The sequence below is a fragment of the Apteryx rowi genome, unplaced genomic scaffold (assembly GCF_003343035.1).
Source record: "Apteryx rowi isolate R43461 unplaced genomic scaffold, aptRow1 scaffold_251, whole genome shotgun sequence".
NCBI lineage: Eukaryota > Metazoa > Chordata > Aves > Apterygiformes > Apterygidae > Apteryx > Apteryx rowi.
The window spans coordinates 4,960-20,020 of record NW_020448875.1 but is presented as its reverse complement, the minus strand read 5'-3'; the positions used below and the strand labels follow the sequence as shown (position 1 = coordinate 20,020).

The 15,061-nt window shown below is 51.6% G+C and overlaps 2 protein-coding genes across 3 annotated transcripts in view; one reads left to right on the top strand and one right to left on the bottom strand.

Annotated features, from left to right (window-relative positions):
* The first annotated feature begins 2,902 nt into the window (after positions 1-2,902).
* On the top strand, positions 2,903-12,394 carry CCDC25 (coiled-coil domain containing 25). 2 transcript variants are annotated; one of them, XM_026066974.1, is made up of 8 exons: positions 2,903-2,950; positions 3,846-3,885; positions 6,762-6,813; positions 7,346-7,421; positions 8,034-8,137; positions 9,312-9,514; positions 10,599-10,644; positions 11,407-12,394. In XM_026066974.1, exons 1-8 carry the CDS (start codon positions 2,929-2,931, stop codon positions 11,434-11,436), a joined length of 573 nt encoding a protein of 190 aa, XP_025922759.1. In that variant the 5' UTR covers positions 2,903-2,928; the 3' UTR covers positions 11,437-12,394. The 2 variants fall into 2 exon arrangements, with proteins under 2 accessions (XP_025922759.1, XP_025922760.1); XM_026066975.1 differs by lacking the exons at positions 2,903-2,950; positions 3,846-3,885 and adding an exon at positions 3,907-4,054.
* The window catches only part of SCARA3 (scavenger receptor class A member 3), a gene marked incomplete at its 5' end in the record, with an annotated part of 7,870 nt that continues 4,633 nt past the window's right edge, over positions 11,825-15,061 (bottom strand). The window contains 2 exons of the mRNA XM_026066961.1: positions 11,825-12,106; positions 14,821-14,951. Coding sequence (XP_025922746.1) covers positions 11,825-12,106; positions 14,821-14,951 — 413 coding nt within the window. The remainder of the gene's footprint in view (positions 12,107-14,820; positions 14,952-15,061) is intronic.

Here is a 15,061-nt window from a genome sequence, read left to right as displayed (position 1 = left end):
CGGTTCCTTAGCCGTCCTTAGCTCCCGCCCGGGAGCGACATGTCCCCTTCCCGGCCTCCCGACCCCGTAGGTCCCGCGTGCAGGGCCCTGAGCACCTCGCCCTTCCCCGCGCGGGTGTTGGCCCGTAGCTGCCTCTCCGAGAACCGCTGGGCTGGGGGCGGTGTGAGGGTAAAGGGAAACCGGCCGGTGCTTAAAGTCACATCAGCAAGCGGGGGGGGGCCCAGCGCTGAGGGTCCTCTCTGCAGTCACTGATAGCCTGGAGCGGATAGGGCAGTGGTGGTGAGTGGCCTCTGACGCTGTCGGAGGTTTGAGGGAAGGCGTAATGTGCAGAATGTCTCGTTATTTTTGTCTGAACAGAGACAGATACTCTTTGCTTGCCCATATGGAAAGACTAGCTACTTCTGAAGCACGTGGAATCTGTGGTTTGGTGCGGTATGGGCTGATATTATGGTGAACAGTGTGGGAATATAATATTCCTTTTTTTTGTTTTGTTTTTTGTACCAGTTCATTTCACCAGTATATAACCTGCTTGGTTAAGTTTGCGTATGATTTTTACACCTAACCCAGTGTATTCACAAGCTGGTACTTTCATAGCATTGTTTTCCTCAGTTCCGGAGGTGGAGTTCTTTAATGAGAAGCGTTTGAATGTCTGGCCACCTCATCTTCCTCAGACAAGGCAAGGCTTGCTGGTCTGGTTGGTGTTTCTTACGTAAACTTGTTCTTGGGGTCAGTTTAGAAACATTCTTCTGATGTGGAAAGMGGAGCCTCTTATACGCTCGCAAGCAGATGTACTGGTGATATGCGCTGAAAATTTAATCTGACCCTGTAACATAAGCAGTTGCTGCTGATAAGCAGGCTGCTAGTGAGAAACTCGGAGACTGCTATGTTTCCTGGCCTTCAAAACATGTTTTTCTGGGGTGGGGGAGGAAAGGGAGCATGGTATAGCGCCTTGCAGGCAAGTGRGATGACGTGGATGGTACTAGAAGCAGACAAGCTGCAGCAGTATAGCAGTTACATGGGCTAAAGATATAAATGATATCCTTTGTATTTAAACGATAGTTCTGCAAAGGGCTTCTGACACGGTTAGTTGGTCAGGTTGCCAGAGGGAGGGCTGTAATAAGAAGGGTATTGCAGTTTGTTTAAAACGTGTTGTACTGTTATCGAAGTGAGTTAAATCGTATGGATTGGAAGTAACGTCCCGCTATATTATTATATTAGTATCTCATTCCTCCATCCTTCAGACAGGATGGGCTTCATTTTCATGAAACCAACTCTGATGCCTCTTTATTTTTGAGCCTCTGGTTTTAGGCTTATGGGTAGTGCCTGTAATCATGATGAACTCACGTTCTCTGGACTTTCCTTCCTATGTGTCAAAGGTGGATTTTTTTCCTACTCTTTAACTCCTAGAGGCATATAACCCTTTTGTATTTTTGAATTTCTATTTCTTATTGCCTCATTACTAAACGTAATTAAAATGGTAAGAGGCTTCTTCTGAAAAGTGTTGTTTGGGCTTCATGCTGCTGATGTTAGATTTTGAATAAAAACGCCCTCAGAAAGGTGTAAGTGCAGTTTGGAATCCAAGTCATTTTGSCACCAGAGTTGCAGCATATAAGTGAATACTGTCTACTATTTTAGTGACTTTGAAAATGTAAGATTAGATCTTATATTTCCAAAGGATACTTTTTTGAGGCAGTTTTGGTCATCTGCATTTTATTTATTTTCTCTTCATCTGTGTAGCTGGGTGATTGCTTTAATTTGTGGATACTATCACTGGCTGACTTTAGAAGCCTCATTCTGACTTCTGTTTGTTCTGCAATAGCGTATGGAAAATGCAGTATATGTTGTGCTACCAGGTTGTTTCAGCCACTGGATGTTACCGTGTGAAACTTTCTGGTGAAAACCTGCGCTCGGAAATCATTCCTGCCAAACGTGCGGATGCTTTTGGTCTTTACGAATAAAAGCTAAAATTTAGCCCAGCAATGAAGTTTGCAGCTATGGCTGGTTGTAGATGTTGCTTAGTCATGCACAGCGTAATTGTTACTCGGGTGTTGTGGAAGCTAGAACACGACATAAACGGGTAGATAGTTTTCTGCTGCCGTGAAGTTGGTATTTTCCTGTTGCYGTAWATGGAAGCACTTTTTTRTTTGGTTGKTTTTTTCAAGACAGTTGCTCAGTGGTCTCCGTACTCGGACTTCSCTGACTGTAGCACCCTCTGACTGCTTTGTGTCAGTCTTCCAGCCRTACTGGCCCGAGGCACTGAAGGGAGAGTTGTTTGGTTTTCCAGAAATGTCTTTACTGCCTTGGGGAATGAGCCCTGAAGAAGAGAGTGACATTGTTCAAAGTGCCCCGAAACRGCACAGCTAGGACTAACAAGTCGGTAACTGATACTTGTGTAGTTTTGACCTTTCAGTTGTCTTGCAGATTTTCRTCTTTGTAAGCTCTCCGAGGTAGGTTAGCGTCGTCCTTCTGACGCTTTGCGGAAACTAAGGCCAGGAAAACAAGCTGTTTGCGTAAGGCTGCACGGGGAGCTCGTATCGGGCTGCAAACACAACGTTGGCATTTCTGGCTCACAGACCTGCCTAATTGAGCAGATTGCATCTGTYTGGTTGTATAATCTGAACCACATGGGTGTCCAAGGGTGTTTTGCTCAGAAAGCCATTCCTTACTGGATAATCTCCYGTGGAAAGTGGGTGGCAACACCGCTGATAAAGTCCTCTGAAACACACTGAACAAAGTCTGGAGGAAATGCAAAACAATCTTCCTTTGGCCCCCGGGAGGGAAGCGGGATGGATCAGATGTTTTTCATTCTAATTTCCATGACCAAGACGTGTGTTTGTCAGTACCTCCTTGCACAATTTGTCCAAAACCCCCTTTGATTTGTTTTCCTCTTTCTATCCCTCAGTTGTTCCTTCCATTTACACCATTTACATGGGAAAAGATAAATACGAAAGTAAGTATATTAATACATGTGAGAAGATGCTTAACAGATTGGGTTTAGATTTGTGGGGTTTTAACATTGTTCGAAAGGATGTCTTTTTATGTGTTGAATTCATATATTGTTTAAAAATACTTCCACCCTTGCAAGTTATTATGACTTACTCCTGTGAAATCCATAGTGTTAGTTTTAAGAAGGATAGCTAAAGTTTTATGATCCTCTAAGCAACATAAATACTTCAGATACAAATGATTTAAATTAACTGAAAAATCTGTCTAGAGAAAAACAGTTGCTTTTCAGTTTGTGTCTGATAATCATTTGCAAATGAACTTTCCAATTCCGTGCTTAGTCTGTATTTCTCTGCTCTCCAGTTGTTGTTTATACGCCATCGGTTTTCTCTTCCTGTCCTTTCCCATGAGCTGAAGGTTACGGTTTTGCTGCATCTCCTATTTCCAAATCGGTAGCTGATGTGAAACCAGGATCTCTCACTCTAAGTGAAAAGCGTTAGTATTGCTCTCTTGAAGACATTCCCTGAAAGAAACTCTGTCTCCGTTAGATAGATACCTGAAGAAACATTTTCACTTCAAACTTTCAAAATAAGGCGATGGAGATGTGTCAGAGAGGGAGAGAGGAAATCGRATGTGTTCAGAGTTTGGGTTTTGACCTCTTGCTTGCCAAAGCCACTGTGTATTTTTGAAGTGGTGGTTCCCAGCATGAGCGCGATGCAGGTGTTTCGGTCTAGTGCAGTCGGCTGCAGTGTTAAGGCCTTATTCTGTTTCTGTGTAACTACTATGCAAGTTCAAAGCTGGTCTCTGGCAGTTGACCTGCTCTCATCAAGGTCCTGACAAGTAATTTGGTTTGTTGTCGATGAGGTCCTTTACCTTGCTCATTGCTGCTTTTATTCTTGCAGACGAAGACCTAATAAAATATGGCTGGCCTGAAGATATCTGGTAGGTACCGGAACGCTCCTCTCTGTGCTCACTTGGGCTTGGAAGCAGATTGCCTCTCCCGAAGCAACCAAGTTGAGTGATTGTATCAACCGTCCTGCTTCCGTGGGTACTGCGGAGTCTCCCTTTCCCAAGGCCTTTTAGTGGTTTAAATGCAATCCCAGGGTTGGAGGTGAGTTGCAGCAGACCCAGGTGCAGGTGTTAGGATCCCAGTTACGCTGAACTCCCTTCCCTACCCCCTCTCTCCCCCCGCCCCACCCTCGTTCGTCGTAAGAGCCGGCCCCTTTGCGAAGCTCTTGGGGGTTTATCTGTGCATGGAGCTGTTGGAGTAGCAATAACCGGAATAACTCCGTGCGTGGATGTTTGTGTTTCAGAATACACGCGCTTGCTTGCTGTTGCTCTTAGCGTGTTTGGGAAATGGGCAGAGCTAAACAAGAAGGGCAGTTTGCTATTTGTAGGACAGCATCTCCTGAGTCAAGCAAGTGTAGCAGCTCCTGAATATCTCTGTGTACGGACAAGCGTAACCAGCTAAAACAAAAGGCTGGCGGGGGGCTGAGAGAGTAGAAGCACAAACGTACGAAGACTTAACTGAAATCATGGAGCAGGCAGCACAGGGCCTGGGGATGGAGCCAGAAGTCTTTGAGCAACAGTAAATCCCATGCCTAAAGGGAACCGTCTGTCTCCAAATGCGTTTTCCTGTGTGCATAGCATCACCCTTGTGTGTGCTGTGGATCTGTTGACCTGTCCAGTAAAATAGCCCTTGCTGTCTCGGGTGCTTTGAGTCAGTGAGCAGGAGTAGAGGAGTTTGACTGATGTTTGGGCTCCTGTCAAGCAAAAGCCATGTCTGCTGTAAGCAGGCCCACTAGAACTGCGTGGTCAGGGTGGCAGAAGGAAGTACTCTGACTTGTGTTAATCAGTTTTGGTTCATAAGATCTCATCAGAAAACAAAAATAGAAAAAAAAGAGTGGGGTAGTTCCTGCTGCTGTTAGCAGTAGTTGACGGCATCTGTGCTGACTGAGTTAGTCCAGGCGTTTTCCGGATTGATAAGGTATATGAGATGCTTAGGAAACGGTTAGCTTGCTTCCAGGCGCTCTTCCACAGGCTGGACACGTCACGGTTGCTGCTCTCTCCTTCGCTAACAGTTTTAGACAAGAATCACCCTACGGATTGTGCGCTTGCTCGTTCTTCAAGGTGGCCTTTTCCAGGACGAATTGAGGCGCGTTGGTAGAGGCGGAGCTGTCACCCCTGCTGGTGCCTGCCCCCGTGTCGATTATGCATTAGCTAATACACTGTCTAGGATGTTGTCACCAGTGGGCTAACTGCAAGGCTATATTTCTTCTTTTTTAGCAGAAGATGTTTTACTTCAGTTGAATAACATTTTGTCATAATGATATCAGATTAATTTTTCTGCCTCGTGCTTGTCCTATTACTAGATAGTAATTTAAGTATGTCTTAACTGTTATTTAGGAGTGACCTTGAGACTGGTCCTCAGTTTGCCTGAACCACGGAGGTCTCCCTTCCCCATCTCCCTCATTTTGTAGTTCATGCCAACATCATCCGCGCTGTTTTTTTATGTTGTAGTGCTGTCTCGAGAAAGTACCCTAAATCTTCCTGGGAATTGTTCTCCAAACAGTGTCTAGCACCTTTTAAACTTAACTTTTACTTAACAGGGGTCCAGGTGGAATGGGTGGGGAGGAGTGGAGGCTCAAAAGGTAGAAGTGAGAGTTCGGATGTTGGTGCCGGAGGGTTTTCTGCAGCAGCAGCAGCAGGGAAAACTTTCTATTATGTTAAAAAGAAAATGGTGGAAGGAGAGGTTGGGAGCAGACATGAAATTCCATTCACCTTCCATTGGGAAGGTGACATGAATTCAGTGCCCTTTCCATACTTGAAAGTTAAGTGGGGTTGTAGTGGGTGACATCAGGAAAGTAGAAAGTAGGTGGCCATGGTAAAGACGCCGTGGAGTTAGACAAGGTCTGGAGAAGAGCAGCTAAAATGTTCAAGGAGGTGGAACAGCTGTGCTACAAGGAGAGACTAAAGGGGCCAGCGCTCTTCAGTTTGGAGAGGAGAGGGCTGAGGAGGGAGGTGATCAAGGTGTACAAAACGAAGACAGTGGATGAGGTGAATTGGCRTTTGGCAGTTTGGTGAACCGGTATTCACCAAATCTCCCAATATTGGAGCTGGTACCCACTGAATCTACTAGATCAGCCTAAAAGGAAAACTCTTTACATGCCGAGTCAGGAACTTGTCAGCACAGGAGGTTGTGGAGAGAGTCAACAAGTTCAAAACGACAACAGGCCCGTAAGCAGCAGGATGTTCCCCATGGCATCCCTCATCCAGTGATGGTAGGTGCTGTGGAGCGTGAAGGAAACGGACTGCAGGAGATGGCCAGGCTGACATGTGCTTCCCAAACAGCATCGCCTCTTGCCACTGTCGGAGGCAGAGCACTGGGCTCAATGGACCATTCTATTGACCCAGAAAGAAATTTGGGGTTTTTCTTTGCCACACGAGCTTGAGACCAGTCATATAAGTGACCTAACTAGCAGTGCCACCTAAAGAGTTCATTAGTTTGCTGTTTCTATTAAGAATATATAGGACCAAAACACTGCACTTGTAGGCTTATCCCATGAGTGTCACCTGCATGTAGTATATCATTTAAAACCCAGGTGGGAAGGTTTATTTTTTTGGTCTCCTCGTTAAGATGATGTTCCTTGAAAGATAAGCTCCGACTCCCTTACATGTTTCTAAATACGCGTACCACGAACATGTCTGCAGTTCTGTTTTCCGTGGAGCGGCCGCTATGTCACTTTGTTAGGAAGTCAACTTCTCAGCGCGGATTGCCGCCCGGCATCCTGTATTAAATGTGCTTTTTCGTTCTGTAGGTTTCACGTGGATAAGCTCTCCTCCGCGCACGTGTACCTTCGGTTACACAAGGTAATCCTGCGACACGCTTTAAACGAGTCCTAATTAACGTTCGCCTGCGTACGAATCGCAAGCTCCTGTTCTGCAGTGAGCCCTGTACGCGAGCACCTCCTTGCCCGTGCGAAGCGCTAAAGTCAGTGGGGCTCTCTGAGGACGCAGGTAACTACCAGTGTGGCGAGGCTGAATTTACAGCCTCCGTTCCCAAACCTGGGGAGGAGCGGGAAAAATCACGTGGCCCCGGACCGTAAAGCAAACGATTTCTGGCTCGACACCAGGCGTGTGCCTAGGAATGATCACTGCGCTAAAACGGGGAGAATACCGTTGAGAAAAGCAGGATGCAAGTCACTTTGGTGCTCTGAGCCTCTCCTTGCAAGTGCTGCGGAGACCCTAGTCCTCTAAAGTGTGGAGTATAGGAGATCCTGGGTGTGTTTGCAGAGCGTATAACCTTCTTCGTGGCCATGGCTGGCCTTGGTGCACTCGTCGGTCCCTGAAGCCCCCTCGCACTTGCACAGCAAGCTGCTCACGTTACGTTGCTCTGTCACAGGGGCAGACGGTGGATGACATTCCCAAAGAAGTTTTGATAGACTGTGCCCATCTAGTGAAGGCTAATAGCATTCAAGGTAATACTAATTATTGATACTGGGAGATCTTTACTGCTACTGGGACATCTGTTGGGAGGTAGAAGAGCTGTGTGTAAGGTGCTTGGTGAGTGTATTTGGCCTATGTGGATATGTGGTTTTTGGATCAAGCGTTTGTGAAGTTCCTGCTCTGTTGTTCTCTGTTAAGTCTACGCCTGCTGGTCTTATGGGAAGCAGATGGCGCTTGCAGCTGCTGGGGCTGCCCGCTCTGCTTTCGTAAGGAGGAGTTTTAAATCTCTTCAATTCCTGGTTGTGCCTCCATGTTGCTGCGCGAGCCAAAGAGGCCTTGCAGTCTCCTCTTATACGCTGTCTTGGGGCCCCCTTCTATAGCAGTCGCTCTTCTGGCAAAGACGGTCTCCATCTGGAGTTCGTTAACGCTGCTGCAGCGCTCGTATTACTGCAGAAAATGATGTAGCGGCGTTATCCTGTTTCACCGTAATACGGGAAGGACTCGTCCTTTTTGCTTCTTTCCTGCCTAGTTAGTAATGACTGTGACATGAATCGCTCGGGGTTTCCATTCGCACAGGAGACTTTAGGACGTCTTTCAGCAGGGAGAGAATAGAAATGTTTCCCTTCTTTCCCCCTGCTTCCTAGGTTGCAAGATGAACAACGTCAATGTGGTGTACACGCCGTGGACTAACCTGAAGAAGACTGCGGACATGGACGTGGGGCAGATTGGGTTTCACAGGCAAAAGGATGTAAGTGTTTGCTGCGTGCCGGTGAAGGTGACCTCCCGGCAGACCGTGAGCTTTCCACTCCTGTAACGTTCCTGTGGTAGGAGCTGCGTAAATCGTCTTCAGCGTTTGCCCTGAAGCAGGGGAATCGTTCGCTCCTGAAGGTTGAGAGATACCCCAGGGGATGTGTTTGGACTTACTGGAAAATAAATCGGAAGTCCGTGGCTTGAGTGTCAGCGCGTATGAGAGCGTAGCCTGTACAGCCTGCGTTTCCAAAGGGCAGCGCTGCGCAGCTGATGGATCTTGGCTAGTGCAGGATGGTGTGAAGCGTTAGTCGATGCTCTCTGCCTGAATTCATCTCTGTTGAAATTATCTGTGAACTTGCCGCAGCTGAAGAAGACCCGCGTATGAGCGGCCGCTTTGGATTCAGCTAACGGGCAGTAGTGCAGTCACGTGTCCGGAAGGGCTCAGGACTTGAACCTGCTGTTCAGAGGAGGGCTGCGCGGGGTCCTCAGGATGTCTGTCGCTGTGTGGGCTTTACTGTCCCCGCTCCACGAGCTGTGTGAGCCCAAGGCTACCTCTGCATTTGTTAAACCTGTTGAGAGACGGAGCTTCTTAGCTTTGGTGTAGGGTCAGGCCAATGTACTAAGCTACTCCCAAGCCTGAGCTGGTGTCCCCATGTGGTGTTACGCTTAGATTGGTAGCGATACAGCTTGGCTGCTCGGAGGGAAGAGGAGGCTCTCTAGAGAGGCGGCTGCTAGATTAAAACAGGTCTGTGCTGGGGCATGACTGGGCCGAAACAACAAAACCCCTCCAGTCTACAGAACAAGCGGCCCGTGAGTTTCTCTTACCAAAATGGTCTACAGAGATCTGCTGTCACCTCTTTAGGAATCAGTAGGGACCAGGGCTCGTCTCCTGGCCTCTGTCGAGACGTGCACTAAGAAACCAAATTAGAAATGCTTACGCACTTGGTAGGGCTTAGGCGTGTTAGACATGTGCTTACGGGTGTCGGGAGCGGGTCTCGCTCTGCCGTTACGCAACCTGCTGGACAGGCTGAGGTGGCAGGGATTTTTCTTAGCATCTGTTTTTGTGGGTTTCAGTCATGTGTAAAGTGGAAATAGGGTGTTTTCTTTCCATAGCGAAAGTGCCAAAATAAAAGTATTTTTTTATAAGGATCATAGTTCTTTGCACTCCAAAGGTGAAAATGCTGACAGTGGAGAAAAAGGTGAATGAGATATTGAACCGGCTAGAGAAGACGAAAGTGGAGCGCTTCCCGGACCTGGCTGCTGAGAAGGAAGCCAGGGACAGAGAGGAAAGGAACGAGAAAAAAGCCCAGATCCAAGAGATGAAGCGGAAGGAAAAGGAAGAGATGAAGAAGAAGAAAGAGCTGGAAGAACTGAGGTGAGTAATAAATCGCCGTGCCAACTTCTAACGTCTGCAGTTTTCATCAGCGCTGGGGAGAGTCATGGGTCAGCAGTTGCTGTTTAATAGTCGGCCTAATGCTATTCAGTACTCGGCTGACCTCCTCGCACGGAGATGTCTGCACGGCCTAGTGATTTCCTTTGTCTTTACAATGAATGTGTTTTCCCAATTCCTCCTAAAATAAACCCGGATATTAAGCCATTGTTAAAAGAAAGAACCGTTTCTTTTCGCACTTGTCCCTAACTTGGGTGAGATTTGGCGCGATGCTTAACTCTTTCCGTCTGTGGGACGGAAGCAACCTCTGACGGCTTTGCGTGAGACTTGGAAAGCGCCGAGCGTTAGGTGGAGTTCCTCAGCTTCATGTTGCACCAGGATGCGAACTAAAACGYGTATGAATCCTCAGTTTTCCATAAGCAATCGCATAGTGCTTTAAACACAGAAAGAGGAAATGTTTTGAAATGTGTTGACCTTTCTGTCATCTGACGACGAAACATGCAGCAGCATGTGTGGGTTTATTCTTCAGCGCTGGCTGCCCTTGTGCAGAACTGCATGTACCAGCTGACTGGCCCCAAAAGCTTGCTTTTAAGCATGTGAAATTATTTTATTGTAGCAAGTCATGTTTATCTGTAAATGATCATGAGACTGGAATTTGAAAAACTCTTAGGGTTTCCTGAGTGATTCAACACATGTAAAGGTCAGAAAGAGGAGGACTTAAGCAAGCTAAACTTAAGAGAAGTTACCAGCAGATACATCTGTGTTACAGAATAAGGGGTCTGCTTTCCTGCTTAACCTTTTCCCRAAGCTGCTTCTTGGCCGTCCCCCCAAAGTAAAAGGTTTTCTACCTCCTGGGATTATCTAGTTGGTAGTTTCCAAAGAAAACTGTGGAGAATGAGTGTGCTGCATACGTCTGGGCTTTCTCCAGTCAAAGAGCACGGGCCAATATTGGTCTAGCCTGTCTGAATTTAGAAAGGCAAAATGCTTTTCTGGTCCTGTTTTATCAAAATGCTCCTCTGTTGGTATCTTCTAAAATTTGTAATGCAAGATAATGCAATTTCCCTTTCAGGAGCTACTCGTCGTTGATGAAGGCTGAGAACATGTCCTCCAATCAGGTAAGCTCTGGCTGGTGCCCACAGAAACCTTTTGGAGATGGATGAAATCCAGCGCAGGACTGCGGTCGAACAGCTCCCAGCCTCGCAGCCTGTTTTTAGTGACTCCTGCATGACACAGCACATCTCCTTTGCCCCTTTGCGTTCAAGGACGTCGCCGCTCTCCTCTGCTTTCGGAGACGATCCTGTTGCTTGTGTGTTGTCCAGCTGGAGTCTGTGCCGCTTGTGCCACGCGTGCTAAGTTCTCCCACCTAAGTGAAAGAACGGTTAGAGCTTTAGGTGGACTTCCCTGCGCTTGTGAACTGCTTGGGCAAAATTTGACTTGTCTTGTGAGCAGAGAAGGTCCCCCTAAAGGCAGAGATGAGCTGCAGATGCCGTGCCATTGCTTCAAGGGTGGGGGAAAATGCAYGCTTTTAACAAGAAATAAGCTGGAGGTGCGAGGACACCAGTTGAAGGAGAGATGGATGCAGGTGCTGGGGGGTAGAAGAGACAGCTTGAAGGGATACGTTGGTTAGAGCAAGCAGTTGTCAGCCTGGGAAGGGAGCAGTATGCCCTGGCTGCGATCCGAAAGTAGAAAAGGAAAGACCTGGAGGCAAACCAGAGAGGAACGTGAGCAAGCAGGAGGGAGAAGAGGAGGTGGATTGCATGAGAGCTGGGGGCTGAAGTTGGGAAGAGGTCCTGAGGTACGCGGGGCGTTTGCGCTTCGCCTGAGGTCTGGCCGTTTTAATGCGCAYGGTGATCCTGATCTGTCTGTTTTTCCCGCAGGATGGCAACGATTCAGATGACTTCATGTAAATAAGGTCTCTCTCCTTTCTCAACCTTGAGGGGATTTGAGATGTCTTAATGTCTGACCATCGATAAGAATGCCAAAAAAAATAGCAAACTCTGACTTCATTTCTTCAGAAGCCGGTTGGTTCTGCTGGCGGTCTGACCAGCTCGGTGCCATGGACAACTTCTGAACAGAGAAGATCTACATGCCCTCACATACAGCGCTCTTTCAGGGACACGGGTGGAAGAAAAAAGAATTGAATTTCAGTTCTACAAAGACAGTGATATTTATTACGGGAAAGGTGTCGGTCTAGCTTTTAATCCAATGAGATTTAAAAAAAGAAAAAGAAAGAAAAAACAAATTGTGCTGTCTCATTGCTGTCCTGGCAGCAGAGTGACTCCGAAAGCGTTGCCATTAACGTTGCGTCACCGGTTTGTACGCGAGCCCCAAAGCGCCGCTGCTGACTGCGGGACTCCTCTCTTTGTGCTGGCGATTGCCCGCAAAGCCGCAGGGTCCCTGTAAAATTGGGGTGCCCGATCCCTGGCGAGCTGCCGGCTGCTTTGCAGACCTCCCCAGCCCCCCCGGGGGCAGATCCAGCAGCTCGTAGCTGCTCTCACGGTCTGTAGCTCCGTACGCAGCGAAGGCTGAGCTTGGCTGATGTCGCAGCCCAGCTGAGCTGAGCCCGATGAGCGCGGGCTGCGACGTGCACCCCAGCGTAAGATGAGAATAGTCCCCACATTGCCTTGTGTTTTTTTTTTAATTGCATTTGATTTCTGGGCTGTTCCTTGGAAACCCTTTCTGGAGAGGGACGCTTGCGAGGAAGAGCTGAGTTTTGCCCAGCAGCTAAGCGCCTTCGGCTCAAAGCTCCTGCCTGAGCGCTCTGAGGTTTTGTGGCGAAGTCTGTACGTACGAAACGCTCGTGGTACCTAGTGCAGCACCTGTGTGTATATATGTYGCAATTAAATCCATACCACGCTGCTAGAACGTGCTTTTAAGATGGATTCACCTACTGCGTCGATGCGTGAAAATGAGCGGAGCCGGAAGCGGCGGCGGGAAGCCGGCGGAGCCGCTGGGAGCCTGCGGAGCGCGGCCGCGGCGAGGAGCAGCGGGGCAAGGCTGCGAGCGGCAGCTGCTTTTCTCCCGTCCCGCTTCCTGCCCCTTGCACGTCTTTACCCCCCCTTGGAAACCCGGGGGTGGCGGATCAGCCCCCGCTCGCTGGGCTCGGCACCGGCGCCAGCCCTCGCTCCGGACCTGAAGGGTCCTTTGCCGCGAGGAGGAAGAGGAGGATGATGATGGTGGATGGGCTCTGGGGGCTTGGCAGGGGGGGACCTGCTGCCCCCCCAGGGCTGGTCCGGAGCTGCTTCCCGGCTCCGGCCCGGCAGCTGCTAGATGGAAGCAAAGAATAAGGATGGCTGGGAGCCCCGGCGGCCCCCCGGCTGCCTCCAGGCCCCCCGGTTCCTCTCCGGAGGACGTGACGGAGGCCGGGGGGGCGTGGGGACTCCCGGCCACGGGGGATGGGGGCTCGTGGGGGGGGACGTCAGACTCGAGTCTCCGAGCCCACCGCGGCYGGGGAAACCGAGGCACGGCACGGCGTGGTCCCCCCCATCCCCGCTGCATGCCAGCAGAGGCAGGCAAGGGGCCCAGGAGTCCGGGCAGGAGGTGACGCTCGGGGCACGGGCACGGTGCCGAAGGGCGGCCACCTCCTCCTCCTCCTCCTCCTCCTCCTCCTTCCCGCCGCAGTCAATGGGCCCTTTCACGGGGCGCAGGGCGTCTGCTGAGGCCTCCGCGCTCGTCACACACAAGCCCAGCGCTGCCCCGGCCGGCCGGGTCCTGCGGCTGCCGACTGTTGTGCTTGGCTCCGGCGCSCGCCGAGGCCCTCGCAGGCCGGCGGGACCCCCCTCCGTCCCCCCCCGTCCCCCCACGCACATGTCCAGCCAGGCAGGTCGGTTGGAACAGTTTAATCCGCCCAAATCCCGGGAATCCTGCCAGCTCGGGCCCCTGGCGCGGCTCTGCCAGGCTGCTTTGCGCGCCATCAGCGTAACGAGTTGTCAGGTCTCTGCTTAGCCCTCCGCACCCCCCCCACCCCCACCGGCCCCCGTCCTGCCGCTGCGGAGCGGCCGCAGGGAAGCGCCAGGGCCGGGAGCCCGTGCGGCCGCTTCCATAAACAGCCCCGCGTTGAGCAACGAGGCTTTCGGCGAGGAAAACAGGAAGCGGCTCTGCCAACAGCAATAAAGCGCTGGGCGAGCCGGATCCTGCCGCGCCGGGCAGCAGGGCGCTGGGCTCCCGGCCCGGGGCGTCTGGAGCCGCGGCAGGGCGACGGCACCGGCGTCCCCTGCCCCATCCGCCACCGCCTCCGCGGCTGCTGCTCCGCTCCCGCCGCGGCCGGGCCGGCGGACGCGGGCACCCCGGGGTGCCAGGGTGCCCCCCTGGGGCTGGGCGCCTTTGCGTGCACGCGTGTGCGTGTGCACCGGGGCCGGCCGTGCGCCCGTAGGCGTGTGCGTGTGTGCGCGGGGAGCGGCTGTGCGGATGAGGAGTGTGTGCACGCGTGCGTGTGCGTGTGCCGGTGCCAGTGCGCAGCTAAGCAGCTCGGCGTGCGCATGTGTGTGTGCACGTGTGTGCGCGTGCGTGTGCGTGTGCCCTACAGCTGAGCAGCTCTGCGTGTGCGTGCGTGTGTGCATATGCATGTGCATGCGTGTGCGTGCCCTACAACTAAGCAGCCCTGCATGTGCACGCATGTGTGCACATGTGCGTGTGCACGCCCTGATGTCACTGCACAACTAAGCAGCTCTGCATGTGCATGCATGTGTGCACATGTGTGTGCATACATGTGTGTGTGCGTGCCCTACAGCTAAGCAGCTGTGTGTGCATGCATGTGTGCATGCGTGTGTGCACACGTGTGCATGCCCTACAGCTAAGCAGCTGTGTGTGCACATGCACGTGTGTGCACGTGTGTGCACACCCTGGTGTCAGTGCACAGCTAAGCAACTCTGCGTGCGCGTGCATGTGTGCACACGTGTGTGTGCATGCATGTGCATGTGCATGCCCTACAGCTAAGCAGCTGTGTGTGCATGCATGTGTGCATGCGTGTGTGCACACGTGTGCATGCCCTACAGCTAAGCAGCTGCGTGTGTGCATRYGTGTGCRCACCCCGGTGCCAGTGCACAGCTAAGCAGCTCCGCGTGTGCATCTGTGTGTGCAYGCGTGTGTGCACRTGTGCGTGTGCATGCCCTACAGCTAAGCAGCTCTGCGTGTGCACGTGTGTGTGTGTGCACCCCGGTGCCAGTGCACAGCTAAGCAGCCCTGCGTGTGCGTGCGTGTGCACACGTGTGTGTGTGTGCGTGCCCTACAGCCGAGCAGCCCCGCGTGTGCACCCGTGCGGCCGTTGCTCCCCGCGCCCCGCTCGGCGGCACCCACTYGCCCAGCGAGGCCCCTGCGTGCAGCGAGACGCCGCTGAGCCGGGCGCGGAGCCCCTGCGCGCTGCCTCCCCCCCCCCCAAACCTCCGCCACCACCGTGTTGCTCTTGGCCCCGGGACCCCGGGCAGGTCCCCGGCCCTCCGCGATGCAAAAACAACCCGCCGCAGCCGGCGCCGGGACGTGCAACGAGCTGCTCGGAGGCCGTTCTCAGCCCTTCGCCCGCGTGTGTCCCCCCCC

Excerpts from the sequence above, each read along its gene's own strand:
- CCDC25 (XM_026066974.1), top strand. The coding sequence starts at position 2,929 with ATGGGAAAAGATAAATACGAAA. Across the intron at positions 6,814-7,345 it reads TGTACCTTCGGTTACACAAG|GGGCAGACGGTGGATGACAT; the intron begins GTAATCCTGCGA and ends GCTCTGTCACAG. Across the intron at positions 10,645-11,406 it reads AGAACATGTCCTCCAATCAG|GATGGCAACGATTCAGATGA; the intron begins GTAAGCTCTGGC and ends TTTTTCCCGCAG.